This window comes from Carassius gibelio, chromosome A19 (genome assembly GCF_023724105.1).
Source record: "Carassius gibelio isolate Cgi1373 ecotype wild population from Czech Republic chromosome A19, carGib1.2-hapl.c, whole genome shotgun sequence".
Classification (NCBI taxonomy): Eukaryota; Metazoa; Chordata; class Actinopteri; order Cypriniformes; family Cyprinidae; genus Carassius; species Carassius gibelio.
The window spans coordinates 4320689-4345574 of record NC_068389.1 but is presented as its reverse complement, the minus strand read 5'-3'; the positions used below and the strand labels follow the sequence as shown (position 1 = coordinate 4345574).

The 24886-nt window shown below is 37.0% G+C and overlaps 1 protein-coding gene across 1 annotated transcript in view; it reads left to right on the top strand.

Annotated features, from left to right (window-relative positions):
- The first annotated feature begins 12981 nt into the window (after positions 1-12981).
- Positions 12982-24886, top strand: part of LOC127935801 (retinoic acid receptor beta) — a 95135-nt gene continuing 83230 nt past the window's right edge. Inside the window, exons 1-2 of the mRNA XM_052533983.1 lie at positions 12982-13531; positions 22398-22546. Coding sequence (XP_052389943.1) covers positions 13402-13531; positions 22398-22546 — 279 coding nt within the window. The 5' untranslated portion in view covers positions 12982-13401. The remainder of the gene's footprint in view (positions 13532-22397; positions 22547-24886) is intronic.

Sequence of the window (24886 nt, the reverse complement as noted above, 5' to 3'; positions counted from 1 at the left end):
CCCTCCGTCAGATCCACCTGCGTACCCTCGGCAGAAGCGGGGCCAGCACCACGGGGAACGCTGGTGAAGGCTCCCTCCTCGAAGAGAGCCCTCCGTTCGATGCAGCTAGAGTTCCTGAAGACGTTCTCTATTATAGATCAGTGTGTTAGATGCTCCGTTTGCCATAGAAACAGTGGGTTGTTTAGGGTTGCCAAGCAACTTTGTTCCCAGCTGGCAAAATAAATAAATAAAACTCATCCACAATAATCAAAAATTCCATATATTTGATTCCAGGTTTTGACAGAGAGTTCTAAACCCTTGAGATCTCTCACACTCTCCCTGGCCTCTTCTGTAGTACAACATCTGTATAACATCTGCTCCCACTAATGAAGGATTCAGTCTCACTGCAAGGATAGCTATAACCGCATGGCAAAAGTTTGTTAAACCAGCACCAAAGTCTGCAAAGGCTGTTTTTGTTGTTGTTGTTTGTTTTGTTTTGTGGATACATAAAATCTATAAGATTCTGTATTTGAATTTGATAAATTTGTTAAATTGGTTGAATTTGTTAAAGAAGTAATGGGTTTGTTATCAAAGGACCATTTCCATGTTTTACTTGGATTTGGAATCACAGCATAGCCTACAGTAGCCATTACTGCATTGTTCCATTTATCGTTCATTCTTAGAATGAGTATATTGAAATATTTAGATATTAGATTATGTTCGATTATTATATCCATGACTGATTTATATGAATAAATCTGTGTTTGTTAACTTGTTCTGTTATGTCACTGACAGCATGGCTTATAATTTGTCACCAGCCCATCTCTGCATAGCTTTCCTGGCCATCACCACCTCACTCTCTCCATGGTAGCCACAAATAAATCAAGAAAACTGCCGTCTTTGTCTGTTCATTAATAGGCACAACATGCGTCCATAGAAAGCCCAGCTATTCTATGAATGGACTCAGATTGAAGGCTAGGCTCTTTCATCAGTGCTGTTCTTATCTTATGCTGTAGCAGTTTGTGAAAGCACTAATTTATTACTACTTAAAGATGAGATTTTCTCAGCAGTTCTGACTGAAAACAGCCAGTGCTGCAGTGTAAACTGAGAACAGCTTTGCTACTGCTTACGAATTCAGACACGCTTTGAGAAAGTTCCCGCAGATGTTTTTTTTAGAAAGCATTATAGGGCATGGAACTGCAGAGTGCTTGTGATTGTTTGCATCACAGTAAGACCAAGATATCATCTGTGTCAAACATTGCTTAGGGTCATTATTGCTGTTATTGGTATATTCTATGTAAATTGTGTTTGTTACTAAATTTTGTTTTGAATTTAATTTGTTTTGTTTATAAGGTACAAGAGCCAGTGCAATAAGATGACTAAAGGGCATGGATTGAAGTCACTATATTCATTATATATATTTTTTCTTTTCTTTTTCTTTTTTTCTAATGTAAATGTATAAATAGAAATTTTCAATTTTGATTCAAAGTGGCCGTAAATTTAACACAGTTTAATGATACTGTAGTTGGCTGACTTGGCAAGTGCAAGTATGTAAAAAAATGTTAGCAAGCTGACCATAATAAATCTAACTTGGTTTTAGTGAGCAGACAGTATAATTTAAAGCTATTTACATAGTACTGAATTTTTCATGTTACATGACTCAGATGATAATTATTTAATGCTTTAATGTACACAGACAAATGTTTCCATTCTACCATGTACTATTAGGTTTAGTTTTTTTCTGCTCTGATGGCAAGCTAATAACAAGGTGATGCAAAAATAGCAACATCTGACAATATTTTGCACTGTGTGCATGAGTGCTTTTTTACAAATGTGTTTATTCCAAGGTTAAACTTATATGTGAGGTACAATTTCAAAAAAATTTTTTTACCATGAATGATATTTAAAATAAATTACAAATTATATATATAAAAAAAAAAGATTATTGGTTCATCTGTTTGACCATAATATTTTATATATAGTGCAGCAAAGCAGATAATGCAGGTGGAAAATGGGAGAAAAATCTAATGCATTTAATTTCTACCCTGCTGACGCAAGCATCTCTCTAAGGGCACTTGTATGCTCTGTGCATGTTTCTGTGGGATATAAAAAGCTTTTATTTGCTTAGAGTGTCTCTGAAGTCTGTTTTTCTGGATTTGGTATGTCTTTGAAAAGGCAGCAAGGAAAATAGGTTGATGATAAGTGAAGCTCCTCACAAAAACATCTTAATGCTATTTAGGGAGCTGTTGTTACATGAAGGCCTGTACACACTGATAAATGAAGTTTCAGAGAAACGGTCTGAAAGTCTGTGAATGATGATGATAAAGAAGAGGAACACTGAGGTCAAGAGGAGATAAGTAAGATTTGAACAATGAAAATGCAATTCCACTAATGACCACATTATTTTGTAGTCTACTCAGAAGGATGCTGTGGTCAATAGTGTCAAACGCAGCGCTATGATCTAGTAGCGCTAATAGAAAAATACAACCACGATTGGAAGTAAAGATCAGGTCATTTGTAACTTTTATAACAGCAGTCTCAGTACTATGATAATCTAAATCTTGACTGAAAATCCTAAGATATACCATTTCTCACCAAGAAGAAACATAGCAGAGAGTATACTGACTTTTCTAGTATTTTTGACAGAAAAGGGATATTTGAGATCGGTCTATAATTAACTAATTCTCTAGGATGATGTTATGTTTTTTTTTTTTTTTTTTTTTTTTTTTTATTAGAGGCTTAATATCAGGCTGTTTGAAGGTTTTAGGGACATATCATAAAGACATTGATGAATTAATGTACTGTATTGAATAAATGTCTGCAGTAATCTGCAGCCAGCACTAACTCAGATTGAAAGTTTGCAAATTCTTTTATAAAGTCTGTATGCTGCCCTGGTGGACTGTATACAGTAGCCAGTACAAACATCACAGGGGATTAATCATTAATAATTGTTTCTCTGGATAATGTTGAATAACCAATCCTTCAAACAAATTATAATTGAAACCAGAGCGCTGAGAAATACTGAAAATATGAATATAAATTGTAGTAACACCTCCCCCTTTACCTTTTGGATGTGACTCATGTTTATAATAGTAATCTTGGGGAGTAGACTCATTTAAAATAATCATCTGGTTTTAGCCAGGTTTCTGTCAAACAGAGCACATCTGAGTTATAAGAATGGGATCTAATATTCATTATGTCAAGCTTTATCATTTATCTATATTATATCAGTTTTTTATTTGTTGAACATCAATTAAGTTGTGACCCTTAAATTGTTTCGGGTGTTTTCTTAAATATATTTGATGGTTCGGGAACTGACACAGTCTCTATAGTATGATATGTAGCTGAAAGAGTCTCAATGAGATTCACTACTATGCATTTATGAACTGTCCATCTGCTCTGTCTGGAACAGGGAAATAAGTCCCTTTAGGATAAGATGAGGGACTTCTTAGATCAGATGTTTGAGCCATCAAAAAACATCCATCATTAAGTGAAAGTGAAGTGACACCACTGATGTGAATGAGCTGAGCTCAGTGTCCACAGAAATATATAAGAAATTAACAAATATTACTCCCAGAATCCCCAGTCTCCACTGATCCCATTTAGCCCTGAATCTCCCACGTCTCTGCTGGTTCCACCCAGACCCATGTCTACTTTGTCTCCAATGTTCCCATTCAGCCTCCCACTCCTTCTTCCTTTGCAGACTCCATCTAGTTCTTCAGCCTCGCTTCCTCTGGATACCTTCCTGAGGTGATCCCCAAGTTCCACAATGAACCTCCAAACATTCGGCTTCCCCTAGGCTCCATACTCCCTCAGCACTAACAGGACCATCTGTCCTCAGGCTGCATCAGGCTCCCTCGTACTTCCGACTCCACCTTGGACAGTTATTACTCTGCCTTCCCCATGGTCTTCCAGGCCTTAAGCTTTGCCTTGTCCCTTGATCCCTCTGGCTTCACCGAGCTCCTTCGTCCTTCTGGCTTCACCTTAATCATCACTCCCAGTGGTTTATTCTTAGACTGCCAAACCACTGTCTCCAACTCTGTCCCATGAGCCTGCCGTTCCACTTTGACCATCCAGGCCCTGTGTCACCTCGGGTCTTTTTTTCCTCAGCTCTGCCTCTGTCTATACCAGTCCTTGCTCCACCTCAAACAGGCAGGCTCCTGGCTTCACCCTGGCTCCTTGCTCCATCTTTTCTGCAGTGGGACTCCATACAAGCTGTACTCTAGGTCTTCATCTGGCTCCTCTTTCCATCATCTTCTCCCTGGCACCTCCCTCCATTGTCTCTACTCTAGGGTGTTTCCCTCTACTCTCCACTCCTCTGTCTCTGCTCTACCTCTAGCCCTAAACCTTACAATTTTTTCAATATAAAGCACAGTATATAACAAACAGATACAGATGGAGTCAATCTCCTCTTTATATGAAGATATACTTTAGAAGACTTTTTAAGACTCAGATAAATTCAGATAAAAATTCAGATAAAATAAATTTAATAATTAAAAATAATAAAAATAATAATTTTAATATTACTTGAAATGCCTATGCACTAATGACACTGTTTTCAGTGGAGGTCTAATCTACTCCAGGTATGTCAGATTCTGAACATTAACTTACGTGCTACAGATCATCTCTTTTTATCAGATAACATTGTCAACCCATGTTGAGCTTTGGAAATCGCTCACACACACACACACACACACACTTGTACTTTCAGACACATAGTCTGACCCACTCTAGTCCAGACGGCACTAATATTTGCTGGATTGCTGCTGCAACCTACAAGAGTCAAGAATGGCGCGGAGATCATTGCACTTTTTTTCAGTGCTTGAGTGTTTGTGTTTTGAGTGGGTGAATATTTCTTTGTTTATATTTTGTGAAGTGAGAAACAAAACCACTGCTGATGGGGGATGGGTGAGGATTAAAGAGTTGTGGGGGTTGGGAGAGAGAAAGAGACATTTGGGGGTGATATGGAGCTCTGATGGGGTGCCTTTGAAAAAGGAAAGAAAACATTTAGAGACACATGAAAATATTAAATAGGGAGAGTCACTGAACATTTAAGGAAAGAGAAGGGAAACAAAAGAACAGAAGACAAGAGATCAAAATCATACATGAAAGAAAAATGAAGAAATTATATTTAAGAAACAAATGTTTGTGTTGTTGTGTTGTCTTCACTTATTGCAGAATTAAGGTGTGTCTTCTTTTCTCATCATTAAGGCTGCACAGCAGTAATTTTTTCTTGCCATCTTGTCATTTTGGCTTTATATTTTAGCATCATCTCTTTCATTCATGGATTGGAGAGATGGGCAGCATGAGAGCGAACAGTAGCACTGATGGAGTGTGAGCTGGTGCAGAAAACTATTGATTTTCCTGTATCAGCCCTTTGTACATTTAGAAATGCCAATACTGGGATTCCACCCAGACCCTATGGTTCATGTTAAGTTCACTTGTCATTTTCTATAATTCTGATAAAATCAAGATCCTAAATGCTGATGTAGTTATCCAGCACTGACTGCCTGTGGGCAGTTGATTGAATTAGACGGCTATGTTTGTCCATTAGAGAGAGACAGAGAGAGAAAATAGTCTCTTTATGAGCTCTTCTTTAAAAAGAGAGCAAATTTAGAGTTAGCATTAATGAACTAATTATAAGCACTCAAAAGATGGATAGTTCCTACAGTAGTTATGAAATGATTTTATGAAAGGATGATAAACTGATGTTTCTTGTTTAATCTCTTACTGAAATACACTGAGTAATAATGAAACTTATGTGATTATACTCATGTTTATTATTCACATGACAAGCAATGACATTTGGTGACATTGTAGTCCACAATAAATTTTAAAGACCATTTCAAAACTTTTTTTTTTGTAATATTATAATGAGAAGCTTATAGGTTCAAAGTAGCTTTATCAACACTTGTACTATAATTAGCAAATCAGAAAATACAGGTCCTTCTCAAAAAATTAGCACATTGTGATAAAAGTTCATTATTTTCCATAATGTAATGATAAAAATTAAACTTTCATATATTTTAGATTCATTGCACACAAACTGAAATATTTCAGGTCTTTTTTTGTTTTAATACTGATGATTTTGGCATACAGCTCATGAAAACCCAAAATTCCTATCTCAAACAATTAGCATATCATGAAAAGGTTGTCTAAAAGAGCTATTAACCTAATCATCTGAATCAACTAATTAACTCTAAACACCTGCAAAAGATTCCTGAGGCTTTTAAAAACTCCCAGCCTGGTTCATTACTCAAAACCGCAATCATGGGTAAGACTGCCGACCTGACTGCTATCCAGAAGGCCATCATTGACACCCTCAAGTGAGAGGGTAAGACACAGAAAGAAATTTCTGAACGAATAGGCTGTTCCCAGAGTGCTGTATCAAGGCACCTCAGTGGGAAGTCTGTGGGAAGGAAAAAGTGGGGCAAAAAACGCTGCACCACGAGAAGAGGTGACCGGACCCTGAGGAAGATTGTGGAGAAGGACCGATTCCAGACCTTGGGGGACCTGCGGAAGCAGTGGACTGAGTCTGGAGTAGAAACATCCAGAGCCACCGTGCACAGGTGTGTGCAGGAAATGGGCTACAGAGAAGCAGCACTGGACTGTTGCTCAGTGGTCCAAAGTACTTTTTTCGGATGAAAGCTAATTTTGCATGTCATTCAGAAATCAAGGTGCCAGAGTCTGGAGGAAGTCTGGGGAGAAAGAAATGTCAAAATGCCTGAAGTCCAGTGTCAAGTACCCACAGTCAGTGATGGTCTGGGGTGCCATCTCAGCTGCTGCTGTTGGTCCACTGTGTTTTATCAAGAGCAGGGTCAATGCATCTAGTTATTAAGAGATTTTGGAGCACTTCATGCTTCCATCTGCTGAAAAGCTTTATGGAGATGAAGATTTTGTTTTTCAGAACGGCCTGGCACCTGCTCACAGTGCCAAAACCACTGGTAAATGGTTTACTGACCATGGTATTACTGTGCCCAATTGGCCTGCCAACTCTCCTGACCTGAAACCCATAGAGAATCTGTGGGATATTGTGAAGAGAAAGTTGAGAGACGCAAGACCCAGCACTCTGGATGAGCTTAAGGCCGCTATTGAAGCATCCTGGGCCTCCATAACACCTCAGCAATGCCACAGGCTGATTGCCTCCATTCCACGCCGCATTGAAGCAGTCATTTCTGCAAAAGGATTCCCCACCAAGTATTGAGTGCATAACTGAACATAATTATTTGAAGGTTGACTTTTTTTGTATTAAAAACACTTTTCTTTTATTGGTCGGATGAAATATGCAAATTTTTTGAGATTTTGGGTTTTGATGAGCTGTATGCCAAAATCATCAGTATTAAAACAATAAAAGACCTGAAATATTTCAGTTGGTGTGCAATGAATCTAAAATATAAGAAAGTTTAATTATTATCATTTTATGCTAATTTTTTGAAAAGGACCTGTAAATAAACATGGAATTGACAACCCTAGTCTTAATATGTAGTCCCACAGGCTTTGGTTAAAATTTATTGCAATCAAGTGCTTCCTTTAACCTTTGGTCCACTCCTTTTGTGGACACTGCTCCAGTTCTCCCATGTTATAATTGTGCTGCCGTATTCAGAACTCTCCAAAAGTTTACAGTGGGAATTAGATCTGAACTCATTTCTGGCAGCTTTTGAACAGTACAGCATTTTTGTCTTGAATCATTCCTGGGTGCTTATTGAAGTGTGTTTGAGGTCACTGTCCTGCTTAAAAAGACCAGTGTCAGCACCACGAGCGGCCAAGAGGGGTGAGCCTTGCCTGGTCCCTGTGCGTCCCTATGCTACCAAGTTCTACTGAGGAAGAATACCGTCCTCCTGTACTGTATAATTGAATAAGAATAAAATACAATAAAATACAAATAATACATAGAAAATAAAAAATAGAATACGTGTTAGAGAAGGAGATTTTAAAAATCATTAAAAAGCAAACACCACAAATGCATCTAATCCAATCTTATGGCCCTTCTCGAAACAGGTTTAAGACATGTTTACAGAGGTACAGGAGGTTTCTACATACCAAGGATAAATTGCACCTTACTTGTATGTTTGACCTCCTGTGTATGGTGCTGAGTGTACAGAAATACACAAGTCTTATTTAAGACACTTAAACTGAAGTGTGATTACAGTTTATAAATCAGACAAAGTGCTTAAAGCTTCTTTCAGGAAACGAGTAACGTTTACTGCCTGCTAGTCTGTCATTGGACTCTTAGTGAACACCTGGCAACTTCTGCTCAGCTGATTTCATGAACTTGACTATTCTCAGTACAGTTAGGAAGTCATTGAAATTTATTTATTTCATTTTTTATTGTTAAATTATTTGTATGACTTCAGAAATACAGGAAGAAGTTGACTTTCTTTTGTGACTTATTTGGTAAGCTCAGACCATATGTTCTACATTGTGCATGAGTGTGACAGTTTAAAAAGCATCTGCTGACTCAGAGAGAAAAGGAAATTGTGTGTTAAAAGGGTCAACATGCCAACAACACTGACAGATTAGAGTTTTTTATATTTATTTATTTGTTTATTTTATTATTATTATTATTTGGGGATATGCTTTATTCTTTGTTACAGAGGTCTTAGACAGACACAAAGCAATAAGAAGAAGAACATTATTATTAATTATTTAAATTTAATAATCTACAAACACACTTTATTGCCCTTTATTTAATAAAAAAAAGGTGTAAATCGGAGATGGAAACTCATGTCTGTAACTTGGACTTGTGTTACAATTTGCAAATCTGCAAAAATTACTTCACTTAGACTCGTGAACAACTGACTTTAAACTTGACGTGGACTTGAAGACAGTCATTTTGGTATGGCATTGCTGGTTATGTTTTCTCTTTAACAGCATCAAACACAATATTTTTCTATTCATTGCTTATTTATTAACTCCCTATCAATATATGCTGCTGCAGCAAATATCACAATTAATCTCTAAACACACTAAGCATGCATTATGATATACATGCTTGACACATCTAGGAACGCATATTCATCACCCACTGGAATAGTGTGGTTATGAATGAACAACAAACAATAACAATATAGCAAAGTCTTAGTTTAAGATAATCTTCATGTCATTTAATTTGAAGTGCAATCCAGTGTTTCGCAATATCTGTTCACAGTGATCTCCAACTCTCCATGTGCTGTGAATACAATATGCATTTGCTGCAAAACCTAAAATGTAACGTTCCGTAAGAATCTTTAAATATAACTGTAATGCAGTCAGGACCTGAAAATAACTGCAGACCTTAGAATGTTGTCAGATTCATACTTTTCTGTCAAATACATCCAATAACCAAAGATATGGCTAAACTATTTTCACAGAATGAAAGTGAGACAAACCATTTTTATGGCTGTGTTTTTGCAGAAGAGATTACAATCTTAATAAACCCACAAAGAGCACATCTCTCTGATTAGGGAAATCACACCAGCTGTACATAATGTAAAATCAAACACACACACACACACACGTATAGATTAAAGTTGCAAGAGGGTTGCAATAGCGTTTAAGACAGAGCTGTCCAGTCCTGCTTCTGGAAGGCCAACATCCTGCAGATCTGAACTTTAATCAGCTCCATCACACTTGCCTAGAAGCTTCTAGTGATCTTAATTTGCTGGTTCAGGTGTGATAAATTAAGGTTGGTGCTAAACTCAGCAGGACATTGGCCCTGCAGGAACAGGTTTTTACGTCCCTGGCATATGAATATTTTCTAGCTTAAAATACAGAGACAAAAGTAAGATATTTATACGTTATTGGTGCTAATAGCCATGTGGGCAGTGTGACTATGTATTTATTATAGTAATTAAAATAACTGTGTGATAACTAGGTACTAACCCTGAACCTACCCCTAAACCTAACCCTACCCCATGTAGTTACCCTTTATTACCAGAACTTTCTTAGATAAATACACTGTAAGTACACTATAAGTACATGTAAGTATACGTTCTTTAATAAAAAGTGCAACTAGATATTCATACATTGTTGTCTAATGAGGAGGACATGGGAAGTTTTTAGGAAATATGTTTGACTGTTGGTTTTTGCTCTTCAAGTGGTGCTGAAATGACATATTCATCAGTAATAGTTATTTTGAAATTAATTAGACAGTAAAGTTAAGTTAAGAAAGTTATTCTTGAACCATGGTATTTTGTACATGGTATGATAGCTTTGTGCAAGAAACTGAGACTTTTTATAAAAAAAATAAATAAATAACATTTTATATCTTCTCCTTCACTCTCTAAATTACATCTAATTCCAACAGGCTGTAAAATATAGCAACACAATGAAACACATCTAGCAACACATCTGTTCCACTCCAGAAACTCTTGGCAGATCAAACATGCTGGTGCTGGGCAACAATGCCAAAAAATGCCTTATCTTGATGGACACATTCATTATCACCTTCTAATTACAGGTGCGTGTCCAGGCGGATTGATTACCTGTGTGGGCGGGTGATGTGGAGGGTTAGTGTTACAGTGAGTAGGATGCAGGGGGTCAGGGACCTGCAGACAGGTGCGGGTGGGGGAATTGGTTTGTAGGCAGTGTACTGACTCACTCCATTATTCATAAAGCTCAAGAGGATCTATCTCAAGAGACTATGACTACCAATGAACCTTCAGAAACAACCATCTAGCTACACTGACATATCATATACAAATTTCTTTGGCTTTATATATATATATATATTGGTACAGACCAAAAGTTTGGACACACCTTCTCATTCAAAGAGTTTTCTTTATTTTCATGACTATAAAAATTGTAGAGTCGCACTCAAGGCATCAAGGGCTATTCGACCAAGAAGGAGAGTGATGGGGTGCTGCTCCAGATGACCTGGCCTCCACAGTCACCGGACCTGAACCCAATCGAGATGGTTTAGGGGTGAGCTGGACCGCAGACAGAAGGCAAAAGGGCCAACAAGTGCTAAGCATCTCTCGGGGAACTCCTTCAAGACTGTTGGAAGACCATTTCAGGTGACTACCTCTTGAAGCTCATCAAGAGAATGCCAAGAGTGTGCAAAGCAGTAATCAAAGCAAAAGGTGGCTACTTTGAAGAACCTACAATATGACATATTTTCAGTTGTTTCACAATTTTTTGTTATGTATATAATTCCATATATAATTCCACAAGTGTTAATTCATAGTTTTGATGCCTTCAGTGTGACTCTACAATTTTCATAGTCATGAAAATAAAGAAAACTCTTTAAATGAGAAGGTGTGTCCAAACTTTTGGTCTGTACTGTATATATGTGCATGGCAGAGCCATATTGTTTGAAGTTCACCTGATGTTGTTGGTCTCTTTTGGCAATAAGCTACAACAGGGGTAGCTGGGTCAGTGAGCAACTTAAATTTAAGCAATCACCCACAACATACTAGCGTCCACCAAGCAATGCATTCAAACACACAAAACACCTTAGGAATTGCATAGCAACTTTCTGTCACCATTCACAACACCCTAGTATCATGAGAGGGGGTTTGCACAGACGGGCATCCCACATTTCCCTCAGAAAATGTAATTAGTATTATTATAGTATTAATGTACATTTACATTTATTCATTAAGCAAATGGTTTTAGCAAATGGACTCAAAAAATGACTCGGACACTGTGATTTTCTTACTGTCCAGGTGAACTCTCCTGATATCATGCACTTTGAACTTTGATCACACTAACATCTTCAAAAATGTAATCAAATTTAAGCCATAAAAGTCTTAAATGGTACAACAAAGTCTTAATTATGATTTCAAGAGTTAATACATTTGGGAACAGAAAGTCAAGAACTGCAATATAGCTTAATGTGACAAATAAAATGAAAAAGGGTTTCATTTGAATTCATTGAATTCATTTCATTGGATTTCATTGGATAATATGAGTCCTGCACATTTCACAGTCAGGTGCTGAGTTGTAGTGCCATTACCATGGAAACTGCTATATTATGCTGCTCCTAAAACGCCTCCTGATGACAAAGGATGAATTAAACTTTTCAATAAGCCCTTCTGCTGATTTTGTGCAGACCAATGTGAAAATCAACTCATATTTTTACGCATCAAACACTCCTGTGATTCAACAAGAAGCTAATGCATTAAGACATTAACATATATTTATATGTTTTTAAATGAATAGAATAATTGTTTAAATAAATGTAAAGCTGTGACATAGTTAATCTGGTTAAACACTATGCTACATATGACTGAATTGGCCTAAATAAATAATTTTTTGCACCATATCATTTTGCAGAAATATACAGCAAATGCCAACTGTTAGACAGCATTTGGTACAAGACCAGGAGAACCAGACGAGTCATGCATATGCTCAATCTGACCTGTGTTGCATCCTGGAATTAAACCACACCATGTTGGTTTTGTCTGGTCAGAGGAGAACCCCCCGCACCCCTACACTGAGCCTGGTTTCTCCCAAGTTTTTTTTCTCTATTTCAGTCACCGATGGAGTATTGTTTCCTTTCCACTGTCTCCTTTGGCTTGCTTGTTGTTGACTTGATTGCACAGACACTATTTGAACTGTACTGAGCTGAGCTGAATGATGACATCACTGAATCATCAACGAACTGACTTTACCTGGAAAAATGACTCTATTATTGTCTTATTACATTATTGATAAACTATTTTCCTGTTTGACATTGTTAATCTGTTTTAAATATAAAATGTTATATAAATAAAGGTGACTTGACTAGACTTGACTACAACTTTTTCAGCTCATTTCATGTACTGCTCTTAGCTCAATTGCAGTAAAGTTGTAACTTTATATTATTATATATGTGTAGGGAATATTCTTTTGAGGGAAAAGCTGTTTGGAGCTGTGTTTTTGCTCTCAGCCTCTCCTACCTTGTGGAGCTGCTGGTGTGTGTGTGTGTGTGTATGTGTGTGTGTGTGTGTGTGAGAGAGAGAGAGAGAGAGAGAGAGAGAGAGAGAATGCTGGTGATGTCACACTGGTGTGGGTCATTTGAAGGTTAGCAGCCTCGGAAAGGTTCACAGAAAGTTCACTCGCATATATTAGGCAACTCAATCTTTCATTGTGTCGGAATGAACTACTAGGAAATGAGCTGCACGCAAGCAGGATCCGAAATCCGTCATTGCGAGTTTAAACGCGATATATTTATAAAAGCATCCCTCATTATTGAGAAGCGCTGTCGTTAACCGGAACGGGACACAACACCGAGCGGAACCGTATTTATATCCGTTTAACGATCGTTTTTACTTTGAAAAAGCAGGAAAACCGCCAGTGATGGTCGGGATGGATCGCATGATTTCTGGTGAATGTATGGAAATGGAGAGAGATTTGCGCGTGCCAAAACACAGTGAGAGTTTGATGGAGTTTCTGTGAACAAATGAAGGATAACCAGACTGATATTTAATTATTTTATTCTTCAGTGAAATAAAGTGCACGATGTTTGACTGTATGGATGTGTTATCGGGACACATGCTGGAGTTTTACTCGTCCAGTTCTTCATCATGTATGTTACAGGAGAAAGCGCTCAAAGCGTGCTTCAGCTGGCAACACCGACGCACCAAACACTGTAGGTCTATACTTTTATTCCCTTACTTTCCTTTTTCCTTCTTTTTCTTTTACAACGATCTATATGCGTGGCGTTTCATTCGTGATAAATCAGCATTTAATTGACATTTGCAATTATTCATTTTAATAAAGGATTCATATTAATTAACGGTACCAAAATGTGCCACGGTAATCCACTTTACCAATGTAGTTCAGTGGTGTTATGACAAAATACCATGACATTACCATCTGATACAATCACCCATAACCATAGTTATACTATTTTTTTTTTTTTTTTGTTGATGACTTGACATGGTAATGCGATGTTTTGAATATGTCATATGGAATTATTTAAACTGTAATCATTCAATAACTTATATATCAATAAGTATATATCCAATAGCATGGTATGTAATCATGATATTGCCATCTTATACCATCAGTGTACCATGGTAATAATGTTTGCTCTACACACACACACACCTATTATCTTTACAATGATACAAATTATGATACAATGATAAATTACACTATACATTAGTGATAACAGAAAAAAAGTATAAATATAGGCGACTCTATGGTACTACAATATTACTGTATGTGTTTTGTTTTTGGTTATTTATTTATTTATACATTTTCTGTCGAATTAAATACTATACTATTTCATGGTACGTTGTCATTATTCAAAAGTACAGTATTTCTAAAAGTACCATGGTATTGCAGTTACACTGCTACAGTACTTTTTGAGGTCATCCTTTGCAGTATTGTAGGTGGAGTAGATTGTAATGGAGCTGCTTGTAATTGCATTATTCATACTATTGTAATTACTAGTAATGTTTTTAGCATGGAATCTGTTTAGTGAAGTGTTCATTTTAGTGATCAGTTAATGTCTGATCAGTAAAGGGTTAATGGAATATTAAATATTAAGTTCTGTAACAAGTCCAAGTTCCTTTATGGTGTGTAGCAAAATGTAAATATTGTTACATGCCTATGATGTCCAAAAATGCAGTCCCCCTGATTTGTAGATGCAGCCGAACACTATACACTCTATCTGCACTTTGTGGAAGCTGTTTCCTCTCCGTGATTTATGGTCGGTGCAGCAGCTTTAGGAATGTGCTCTGTAAACATTCATGACTTTGACACCCGTCGGCCCCAACTCACACACAAACACACACAGATAGACGCAGAAAAGACCCCTGAAACCAACTCTTTATACACAACTGTAACTTCATTACATTTATTTATTTATTTTTATCTAAGCTTGCTTGAGCGCTCATTTATTGTGAAAGCATATCCTAAACGCAATTCATCCAAATGTTTGTTTGGTCCTTTACCATCAAAAGCACTATTTATTTTTACATCCTAATGGCCCTCATGAAGATAGCACTGAGTGCACACTCACTGTCATTTCCCAAGCCATATTTGCTCAGTGGACACAAATCAAAGCAAAGTGGCCCTTATCGGACGGCAGCCGTATGATGGTGTCAACAGCACACTCAAGCTCCCTGAGATGCCCGTGTTTGCGCTGTACCAGAGCGATTACCTCAATCCATTCACTCAATCTGACTGAATAGCATTTGATTTACTGTATGACTCACATTATATAGTCTTCCTGAGCTCTATCTTGAATTTTCCCCAGACCTGCTTGATCTTAACTAAGGCTAAAATGAAACTGCAGTAAAATAAAACAAAATCTGTACTACCATGAAATGGAAATTGGCATAATTTTCACACATCATTATGTCTTGTTGTGTTCTTTGGTTCAGCAACTATGAGTAGTTAAATTATTTTCTATAGGCCACCAGATTCTTTAGTAATCACCCAATCTAAATGTGATTATTCGCATCTCAGTGAATTAGAAAATGATCATCATTAGTGTGTATTGGTAAATTGCTCTGATTAAACAGCTTGTGTTCATCTGTGGTGCAGTCAATTGAGAACGAGAATGAATTGGTGCAAAGAAGGATGAGTTTGCCCTTATTTACTTATTTATTGTAATAAATAATTAATTGTAATAATTGGGTTATTTGTTGGACTCTATCAATATACAGAATATTTTTAGTTTACATGACATATATAAATATTTTCAAACAATTGCATGATCCATTTGTGCATTATTCCCTGTATAGGGAAACTGCAGATTCAATATTACAACAGTTATTGTCCTATTAGTATTGTGATTTATGTAATACCTGTAATTGTGATTCAGTGATACAATATATTTAGCACATTTGTAACCACATCTTGCTTCACAAGAAACAAGAACAGTCATGTATTTCAACTTTGTGACTTTGAATGTGCTGATTTTTTTTCACCCTCTGAGAATTACTGGGCAAGTTTGGGGAATTTTCTTCAGTACTTCAGTTTCTTCAGTGTTTTTCCATTGCATTGTTTGTATATTGCTCTGATAACAGCGTGTGCTTTGTCACAACCTGTGCATATGCAACTAGATAAAAATACAGCTTCCTATATAGGATACCATTCTGATATACGGTAATAATAATAAAAAAGATGATTCATCAAAGCAACAACATTATTTTGAATCTATATTTTTGCTTAGTGGTTTTCAAAATTTACACTAAGTGACCAATTTTAGCTACTTATTACTGTATTGTCTAATGACATTTAGTAAATAACAAAATAAATTAAGAAATAAGATAAGAAAAAAAAAATGCTGTGTGAGCCCTGAAATATTTCTTATAGTGACTTATGAGCTGTGGAATCCACAGCTGTCAGTTTATTTGCCATAACCTAGTCCAAATCCTTCTCTGTTCAAGTGAACCAGATTTGAGAGATTTGGGAAACCTATCTAATATAATTTAAGCAGTTCAACACAACAGATTTGTGCTGGGCTCAATTCCCAGTATTCCCAGACCTCTAGTCTGTCATCAGAGCTCTTAGCTATGTTTCAACCCTTTAGCCTCAGCATGTGAAAACATCATAAGAGGCATTTGAAGAGATTAGAGCAAGATATTTATACACCTCCCTCCATTAGGCTAGTGTGATATGTGCTAATTACGACCACTGCTCGCTCGCTCTCTGTCTTTCTCTCTCTTTAGCGCTTCACAGGCAGACTTGAAAGGCCATTGTCACAGTGTGCACGGCAAGCTAATTTTGTGCATCTGTGATCTGACGGCTGTACTGCATGAATAAAAAAGCTCTAAAACAACTTTGAAATGGGTTGAAGCTGCATGTAATATACTGATGATGGTTGGTAAGGAAGGGCCTTGCTGTTACGATTGCTCTTACTCCGGGTTAGTGATTTGAAAAACCCCAAAACCCCTTTAAAGTAAAAAAAAAAAACTTAGGTGTATAACTCACCATTTGTGCTACTAACATGACACCACTAAACCACTAAATATGTTTTGTTTAAGCTATGATCACGTAACTATTCTTCCTCAGAGAGCTCAGACTTTCTCTCAGGGACGAACAGGAAATGCCTGTCGGTCCTCTCTCTCTTTTTTTCTTTATTCCCTGTGATTATACTGTTTATTTTATTTTTTTGCATTCACTTGTGTTAAGCAGCTCATGTATTGTGGTGAATATCCAGTATGGAGACATTTACTTTTGTTTTGTATGGCATACAGAACAAAAGAGGTATAATTACAAAGGCTCTTTTCAGAGGACACATACCAATCGGACGAAGATGCAGTAACACACAGTGATTGTTCCTAGACTTATTTACACTTTTGTTGCTTATTGTTAATCTTTTATTTTTAATACACTGTCACCAGATTAATGTGAAATAATAATAAAAAAGTCACTATGTACAGTAATACATATGTTACTGTTACTTTTAGTGTAATTTTTACCCTTAGCCGTGCCTAGTTTCTGACCTTGATATATGCAAATTGAAAATAAAAAAACTTAATAAAAGTATAAGAATAAAAATAACAATTATTTCTTAACCTGGACATTTATTGGTTGTTAATACATCTTAAAATAATAGTATTATATTAACCCCTTAATTGTCACTCACATTTTTGAACATTGACTTTATAGTGCACGATCCAAACTTACATTTTTATAATTCATGAATGAAAATATTTTGTAACATGATATTGATGTACCATTCACATGGTAATGCAATGTCTGATTTTAAAATGGGTTTTAAAGGATGAATTTGGGGATTTTAAGTTTTCAGTCGATATATAATTTCTGATGATTTCTAAAATGTGATAGAGAAAAAGGCAACAAAGAAGTCTTTTTTTTTAAACAAAGGTCAAAACTTATAAGTTATAATTTAGATTTTTGAGGGTCCACTCTTGTCATAAATTAATCGATTACTTTTCCTACATAATTTTTTACAAATAATATTGGTAAAATATATATTTGGGAGTCTTAGACCTTTCCAACGATATACAGTATAGTTCGTCAAGATTAGATTAGATTTAATTGTAATGTAGTGAAGTAAATGTAGGCTTCCACAGAGGGGAAGGGTGCCAGTTAACAGGTTCTAACAATAGTATACTATAGTAATAGTATTGTATTAAAATAACTTGCTGTAACTTTGGTAGTTTTTAGGTTATTTACATTTCTTGCAATGCCCTGCAGAAGCATTTTATCCTGTTGGGTATTGTACTAGAAATCATTTCACAACTAAACAGAATTGAGTAGAAGTTTTTGTTTTGTATTATCCACATCTGTAGTTCCCATCTGGATCCATTTGGGAACCCTTTTAAGACTGGTTGGTAGAAATTCCAATAGGTTCCTGTGCACATTCCTTCAGAATTGTTATTCTCATCCCCATTCTCTCTCTTTCCGTGGCAGTCGACCGGTCAAACTTGTCTCTGGGTTGACTGTGTGCATCAGCAGTGCTGTTTTCAGTTTGCTTTCCCCCCATTGAGTGAATAGCCTGGGATGGGTGTGAGAGTTTCCTGTTTGACCCTGCGGTGGGTTCAGCCAGAGGGTAAGAGTTCAGTAAGACAAGCCATGAGACTTTCTGTAACAGCACAGCTTCAGCGGACCATTTTTGCTGCCCTCTTTCTGTCCTGTCTGTCATTGTCCTTTACTCATCTGCTGGCTGCTCTGTGTATGTTAGCATGCAGGAAGTCGCCCGGCCACTTCGATGAGATTTAATCGCCCAGAAAATGGAGAGAGGTTCCTATGCACCTCATGTGGTGAATGTAGCCTGCCACCAGAAAGAGTAAATGGAAAAGCCTTAATGTGCATCATATGTGTCCGCAGGTGGCCTGAACCTCTCGTCTCTGCATTGCGTTTCAAATAAACAGTAATGAGTGAAATGTAAGAATGATTATTTATATTCTGCAGATGTCATCTTTCTTCCTCTCTCTGGTGTAATAACCCAGAGTTATAATGGAAGAATTCAGTTTTTTTGCCTACAGTGCTACAATTATGATTTCGTTATAAATGTGCTGCCGTAAGGCGGCACAGTAGCTCAGTGTCATCTCACAGCAGGAAGGTCCCTGGATTGAGCCTTGGCTGAGGCCTTTCTATGTGGCATTTGCATATAAGATGGATGGGTATGCACCACTATATTCATGTTCTTCTGTTCGGTGTGTTTTCTGCCAAAAACTAGTTCATCTTTTGCCATTTTGATTGTGGACTACAACTCTCTTGGGTAAATAATCTCTTAATTTAATTGTGATTGTTTAATCGTACCTATTAAACATGTTAAGCAAGTCTCTCAGTCAAGTCAAGTCACCTTTATTTGTATAGCGCTTTATACAATACTGGTTGTTTAAAAGCAGCTTTACAGTGTCAAACAGGATACTACCAGTGACTCTATTCTCCAGATGGAAAGCATTGTTTTCTACCACAAGCCGCAGCACTAATAGTCTTGACTCAAATGAAAACAAATGTCAGGCTGCCTCCATTAATTTAATCAGGCTTCCCTCACAGAAGCGTCACTGAGGAGGTGCATGAGTGAGATATGAGATCAATAAGAGTCATCCATCTTTCCAAATGACCAAATCAAGCACTCAGAGAGAGACTTCAGCTGTACACAATCAATGCGTGTTTAAATAGAGATTTATCAATCCTGTTCATCTGGATTTAGAGCTGTGCCCTTACAAAACAGATATATATATATATATATATATATATATATATATATATATATATATATATATATATATATATTAGGGGTGTAACGGTTCACAAAATTCACGGTTCGGTTCGATACGATACACTGATGTCACGGTTCGGTTCGGTTCGATACGTTTTAGATACAGCAAAATGTAAAAACATCTCAACTTTTCAGAATACCGCAAGCGCACCGCGGGTCATGTGACAAGAACTAACCAATCAGCTTCATCCTTTCCCGTAACAAGGTTGAGAGCTCAGCCAAGATGAAGGAACAGCTGATCATAGTTGTATATGGATTGCAATTTTGAAATAAATTTAGTAGCAGAGCTACTGCAAGCAATTTTTAGAGCTGCAAATCCATTTATCCTTCGCTGAAATTTCCGCGTCTCATGGAGAGAGCACGTCATTGTTGCTTAGCAAAGACAGACGCCTCATGAGCGCTTCTGCCCGAGCGCTTTGAAAAGGAGGAGAAAGACGTGCTTACCTGTCATGTTGCAGATGCGACATACCGTTGTTTTTTTATCCACCACTCTCTTGCCATCACCATTATAGCTTAAAGGGAATCCAAAGTGCACCCAAACACCAGACCTGTTGGTTATTGGAGGATCTTCTCATTTCTAGTCTGTTAAACGCATTGGCTATTTTGCAACGAGCCTTCAGCGCGTACTGAGTGAGCGAGCGCCTGCTGAGTAGCCTAACATAAACATATAAGATGGTGTTTTTTTCTTCTTCGGGAGTGTCAGGGGCGTTGCCTGTTACGTTGTTTGGGTTATTGGGCTACCTTGTTGAACGCATATCATTATATTTCTTTCTCTCTCTTTTTTTTTTTTTTTTTTCAAATATAATTAATTACTCCAACGAACCGTTCGGTATACATAATGCGTACCGCGTACCGAACCGAAAGCGTCGTACCGAACGGTTCAATACGAATACGCGTATCGTTACACCCCTAATATATATATATATATATATATATATATATATATAGACATATATAAATAGACATATATATATATATATATAAACAGGCTTATTTGAATTTACCTAGCTGGGACTATTTTCAGGTGCTGCGTAATATCACTGCGCCTGTTGCACCCGTAGTACGGCAGGAAAGTTCCTTGATTATTACGCCAGAATAGAAGTATAGTTCCTAGCCACATCCTCCTAGAAAATCGCAACTTTTCATTTTTCGTTGGTCTTAGTTCATGATGTAACTACAGATGAGTCAAGTTTTAAATAGGAAAAATATATAAACTCTTTGGTCATTTTTGAGTGAGATGCTAAGCTATGCTAAGCTAAGCTAAAAGTGTTACCACCAGACCCAGAGATCAGCTAAATGTATTCAGATGTTGAAAAAATAGCTTAAAGTATCTAACATAGCATATACTAGCAAAGAACAAGTAAGTAGTTATCTTTCATTGAGTTATTAGCTCACTGAGTGGAGAAACATACATTATAAACATAATTTAGTGGATTGGTGTGCACAACAGTCCTGGATCGGCTGTGGAGGTTCATTTGGAGGATCATTCAGGACCACTCTTGGCAACAAGTCAAGACAAGTCACCTTTATTTGTATAATGCTTTATACAATACAGATTGTGTCAAAGCAGCTTTATTTGTCAATAATGCAAGAGGACAATAACAAAAAGTTATAGTAAGCTCATTGATGAATCAGTGACATTATCATCCAGTTCAGCTCTCCTCCAATAGTGTCTGTGCAATCAGTCAAGCGTCCCCAACTAAGCAAGGCAAAGACGACAGTGGCAAAGAACCAAATCTCCATCTGTGACAGAAATGAGGACGAACCTTGGGAAAAACAAGGCTCAGTCGGGGGTCAGTTCTCCCCTGGCTTGATAAAATCAGCATGGAATGGTTTAATTCCAGACTGAAACACAGATCAGATGCTGTCTAGTTAACACAATCTTCTCAGCGGATCTGTCTCAAGGGCTCATCGACAGCTGACATCCCTAAACTTTAGTGCTGTTGAAAGGTATATTTCAGTTTGAAACCTATAAAAAATATTGAAACAAAGGCTTATAAAAGACTTTGTATTATCTACAAAGGCGTCTGTTTTCCCAAAGAAGAAAACAGTTCTCTTGGTTTTGAAGGTTGTCAAGTATAAAGAGTGTTTAAAAGATCTTCATACTCCTAAAACTGCTGAATCAAATGTTAACACATACCTGGTCAAGGTCTCTCTGAAAATTAAACTTCTTAAGCCTGAGGCTAATTCAGCTTCAACGACGTGCCCTTGTTATTCTGCACACACAACACAACTACTCAACACAGGAATCAATCTCATCCACTGACAATAAGTGTAGTCTCTTTATCCTGTCTCAACTCTCTCAAACAAGAAAGTCGTTTGTCCTCAGTAATGTTGTTTAGTAAACTGATGTGCTCAGAAGTGCGTTAAAAAATCAATTCGAGCAAGTCTTGTTTCTTTGGATCATAGAGACGGCACACTGTTTAGAAGCCTGCTTTTTAGAAGCCATGTGCTACTATGATTCCTTCAATATACGACAGATTGAAATCAGTCTATCTTGTCCTATAAACCAACTTTACTAATTCAGACGCATAGCAGTCAGCTACAGACAGGCAATATATTAAATATTGCATTGTATTTGCAATTATTTTATTGCTTATAAATATGTAAATCATTGTCAGTCATTGTGGGCGGGGGGTATTCTGACCCCTTCATTTTAGTTCAGCTTAATGTTACAACCTTATGCTGTAATATTTTGAATGTATATATATGTGTGTGTGTGTGTGTGTGTGTATAACATTGGAATATATTTTCATCTTAATCATCAGTTATGTTTTTGTCTCTTTTTTTGTGTCTACAGCCATTGAGACTCAGAGCACCAGTTCTGAGGAGTTGGTTCCCAGTCCTCCATCACCTCTTCCCCCTCCTCGTGTCTACAAACCTTGCTTTGTCTGCCAGGACAAGTCCTCGGGGTACCACTATGGTGTCAGTGCCTGTGAAGGCTGCAAGGTAAACATGCTGTCCATCTCTTTATATTCAATCCCATTTGTGTTCAATTATTTACAGTGAGTGCGGTTGAATTTCAGGCTAAGATAAATAATGTTGAATGTTGTCTGGATTAATGCAGGCTTCACGGGTTGTTGCAGGATATCTCAATATGAACACTCACTTTCTACACTGAAGTGTTAGTGTTTAGGATTAACGTGCACATTTACTAACAGGTGTGAGAGTCAAAATGTCCTGTTCACACAGCAGCTTAAAACAGAGGCTTACAATGGAAGTCGAGTTCATATTTTATTTGTGACTATAACCTGTAACCATTTCAACAGTGAATAAAGTAATATCAGAGATGCCGAAGTTGTATCACACTTGACAAGTCCAAATTCATCTGTCAAATCTCAATTAACAGACAGTAGCTTTTATACCTTAGTGGCAGCAGATCATTTGAGTTATGAGCAAACCACAAAACAGTAGCAGCTCCTGTGCACTGAATCTAAAACCTTCAGATAACACAGAGCTTATATCTGCATCTATCAAGGTTGAATCAGATTCCAGAAAAGATCAGATGCTCTCCAACAGTAGCCACATTATTATCCCCAATCGAAACGCACTCTAGTACATGATGGGCTGGTTGCACTACATTTGAAATTTGAATCCATGAATTTTGTCCATATTATTATTATTTATAATGATTATTATTATTTTAAATTGTAGGTCTATGCAGTATTCAGACATATTATTGAATTTGGTCAAAACTTTTACTTTTTGAGTTTTTACCCCATAATGCATCTGATTTCTAATTCTCTGCCTGGTGATTCACACACATAAAGCCAAGAAGAATGTGAGCCCAAAGACACAACTGATGCATGTGGCTCTCTTCTGCTCATTTGCATCATTTGCCATGAGCATGCTTTGTTTGATATTGGGTTGGAGATCTGATTTGAATTGGTAACATAGTGAGGAAACATATGGGTGAGCATACGTGTATGCATATGCATACAGAAAAGACGCATCTCAAGCTAAGCCAAATAAGGCGCCAGACTTGCTGCGGTCTGTTTGCTTTCACACTGTAATCCTTTTTGAAATTGACATCTTTTTGACATGTGTCCTCTGTCTTTCTTTTGCTTTAAACTTGCATTTTTAAAAACTTTGAAACATTAAGAACACTTTGAATCTAGGATGAATTGCTGGCATCTCTTCCTTTTCTGTTACCTGGATGTGCAGTGTGTTCACAGTGCAAGCTATAAGCAACACGCTTCAAAGAAGAATTACCTTCTGAGGTGGAGCTTTTGTGGATTGAGCACATACTGCACTCTGTAACTGGCTTTAAACACTGTTTTAAGCACAGCACATCTCATTCACATTGAATTGTTTTGGGGAAGTTGTGGCCTAGTGGTTAGAGAGTTTGACTCCTTACCCTAGGTTTGTGGGTTCGAGCCTTGGGCCCTTGAGCAAGGCACCGAAACCCCAACTGCTCCATGGGAGCCGCAGCTTAAATGGTTGCCCACTGCGCCGGGTGTGTGTTCACAGTGTGTGTGCACTTTGGATGGGTTAAATGCGGATCACGAATTCTGAGTATGGGTCACCATGCTTGGCTGTATGTCACTTAACTTTCAACGGCAGGTTCTATATTTAATTAAAACACAGCGGTTTATTAATTATTGCTTTTATGACAACAAGGCCATATCATAATTGTTATTTTTTACAGCCCTACTTTCAAACTACTTTGAATGAATGATTATACATTTATTTCCATGAAATATACATTTATTTCCATGTTTAAAGAATGCTTTTTCTAATCTCTTATGATAAAGGAGTGTGCTTAATTGTATTGTATGTACACTTGTAGTTGAAAGTGTACTTGCAGATAATATAATATTACTGAAATGAAAAGCCACACTGGAAAATTAGTTTTTAAATTAAATTTAATTTGAAAGTCAGTATTTTTTAATAAAACTAGTATGTTGTTAGTATATTGATTAACATATTAAAGCACATGGAAAGTATGTGTTTATAATTTTAGCTGTTGTGTGTATCAATATTACATGTAAAGGTAATATATGTTAAATTTACTGAATTGCAACCTTATTATTACAAATGTGTCTTTACGAATAGATGGCATTCAGGTATCAGTGGAAATTACATTAAAATATATTTTAATTACCATAAATGCTACCATAAAAGTGTCACATAGGTGGTGTTGTAGTCACACACAACAAAAGCGAATCATATAAGCAGTCTTGCTTTAGAATACTGTTTCATCATCAATCAATAACCACACATGAAGAAATGACAAATGCTCTATTAACATTCCAGGGCTCCAAACTGTGACTAAAATAGTCGCATTTC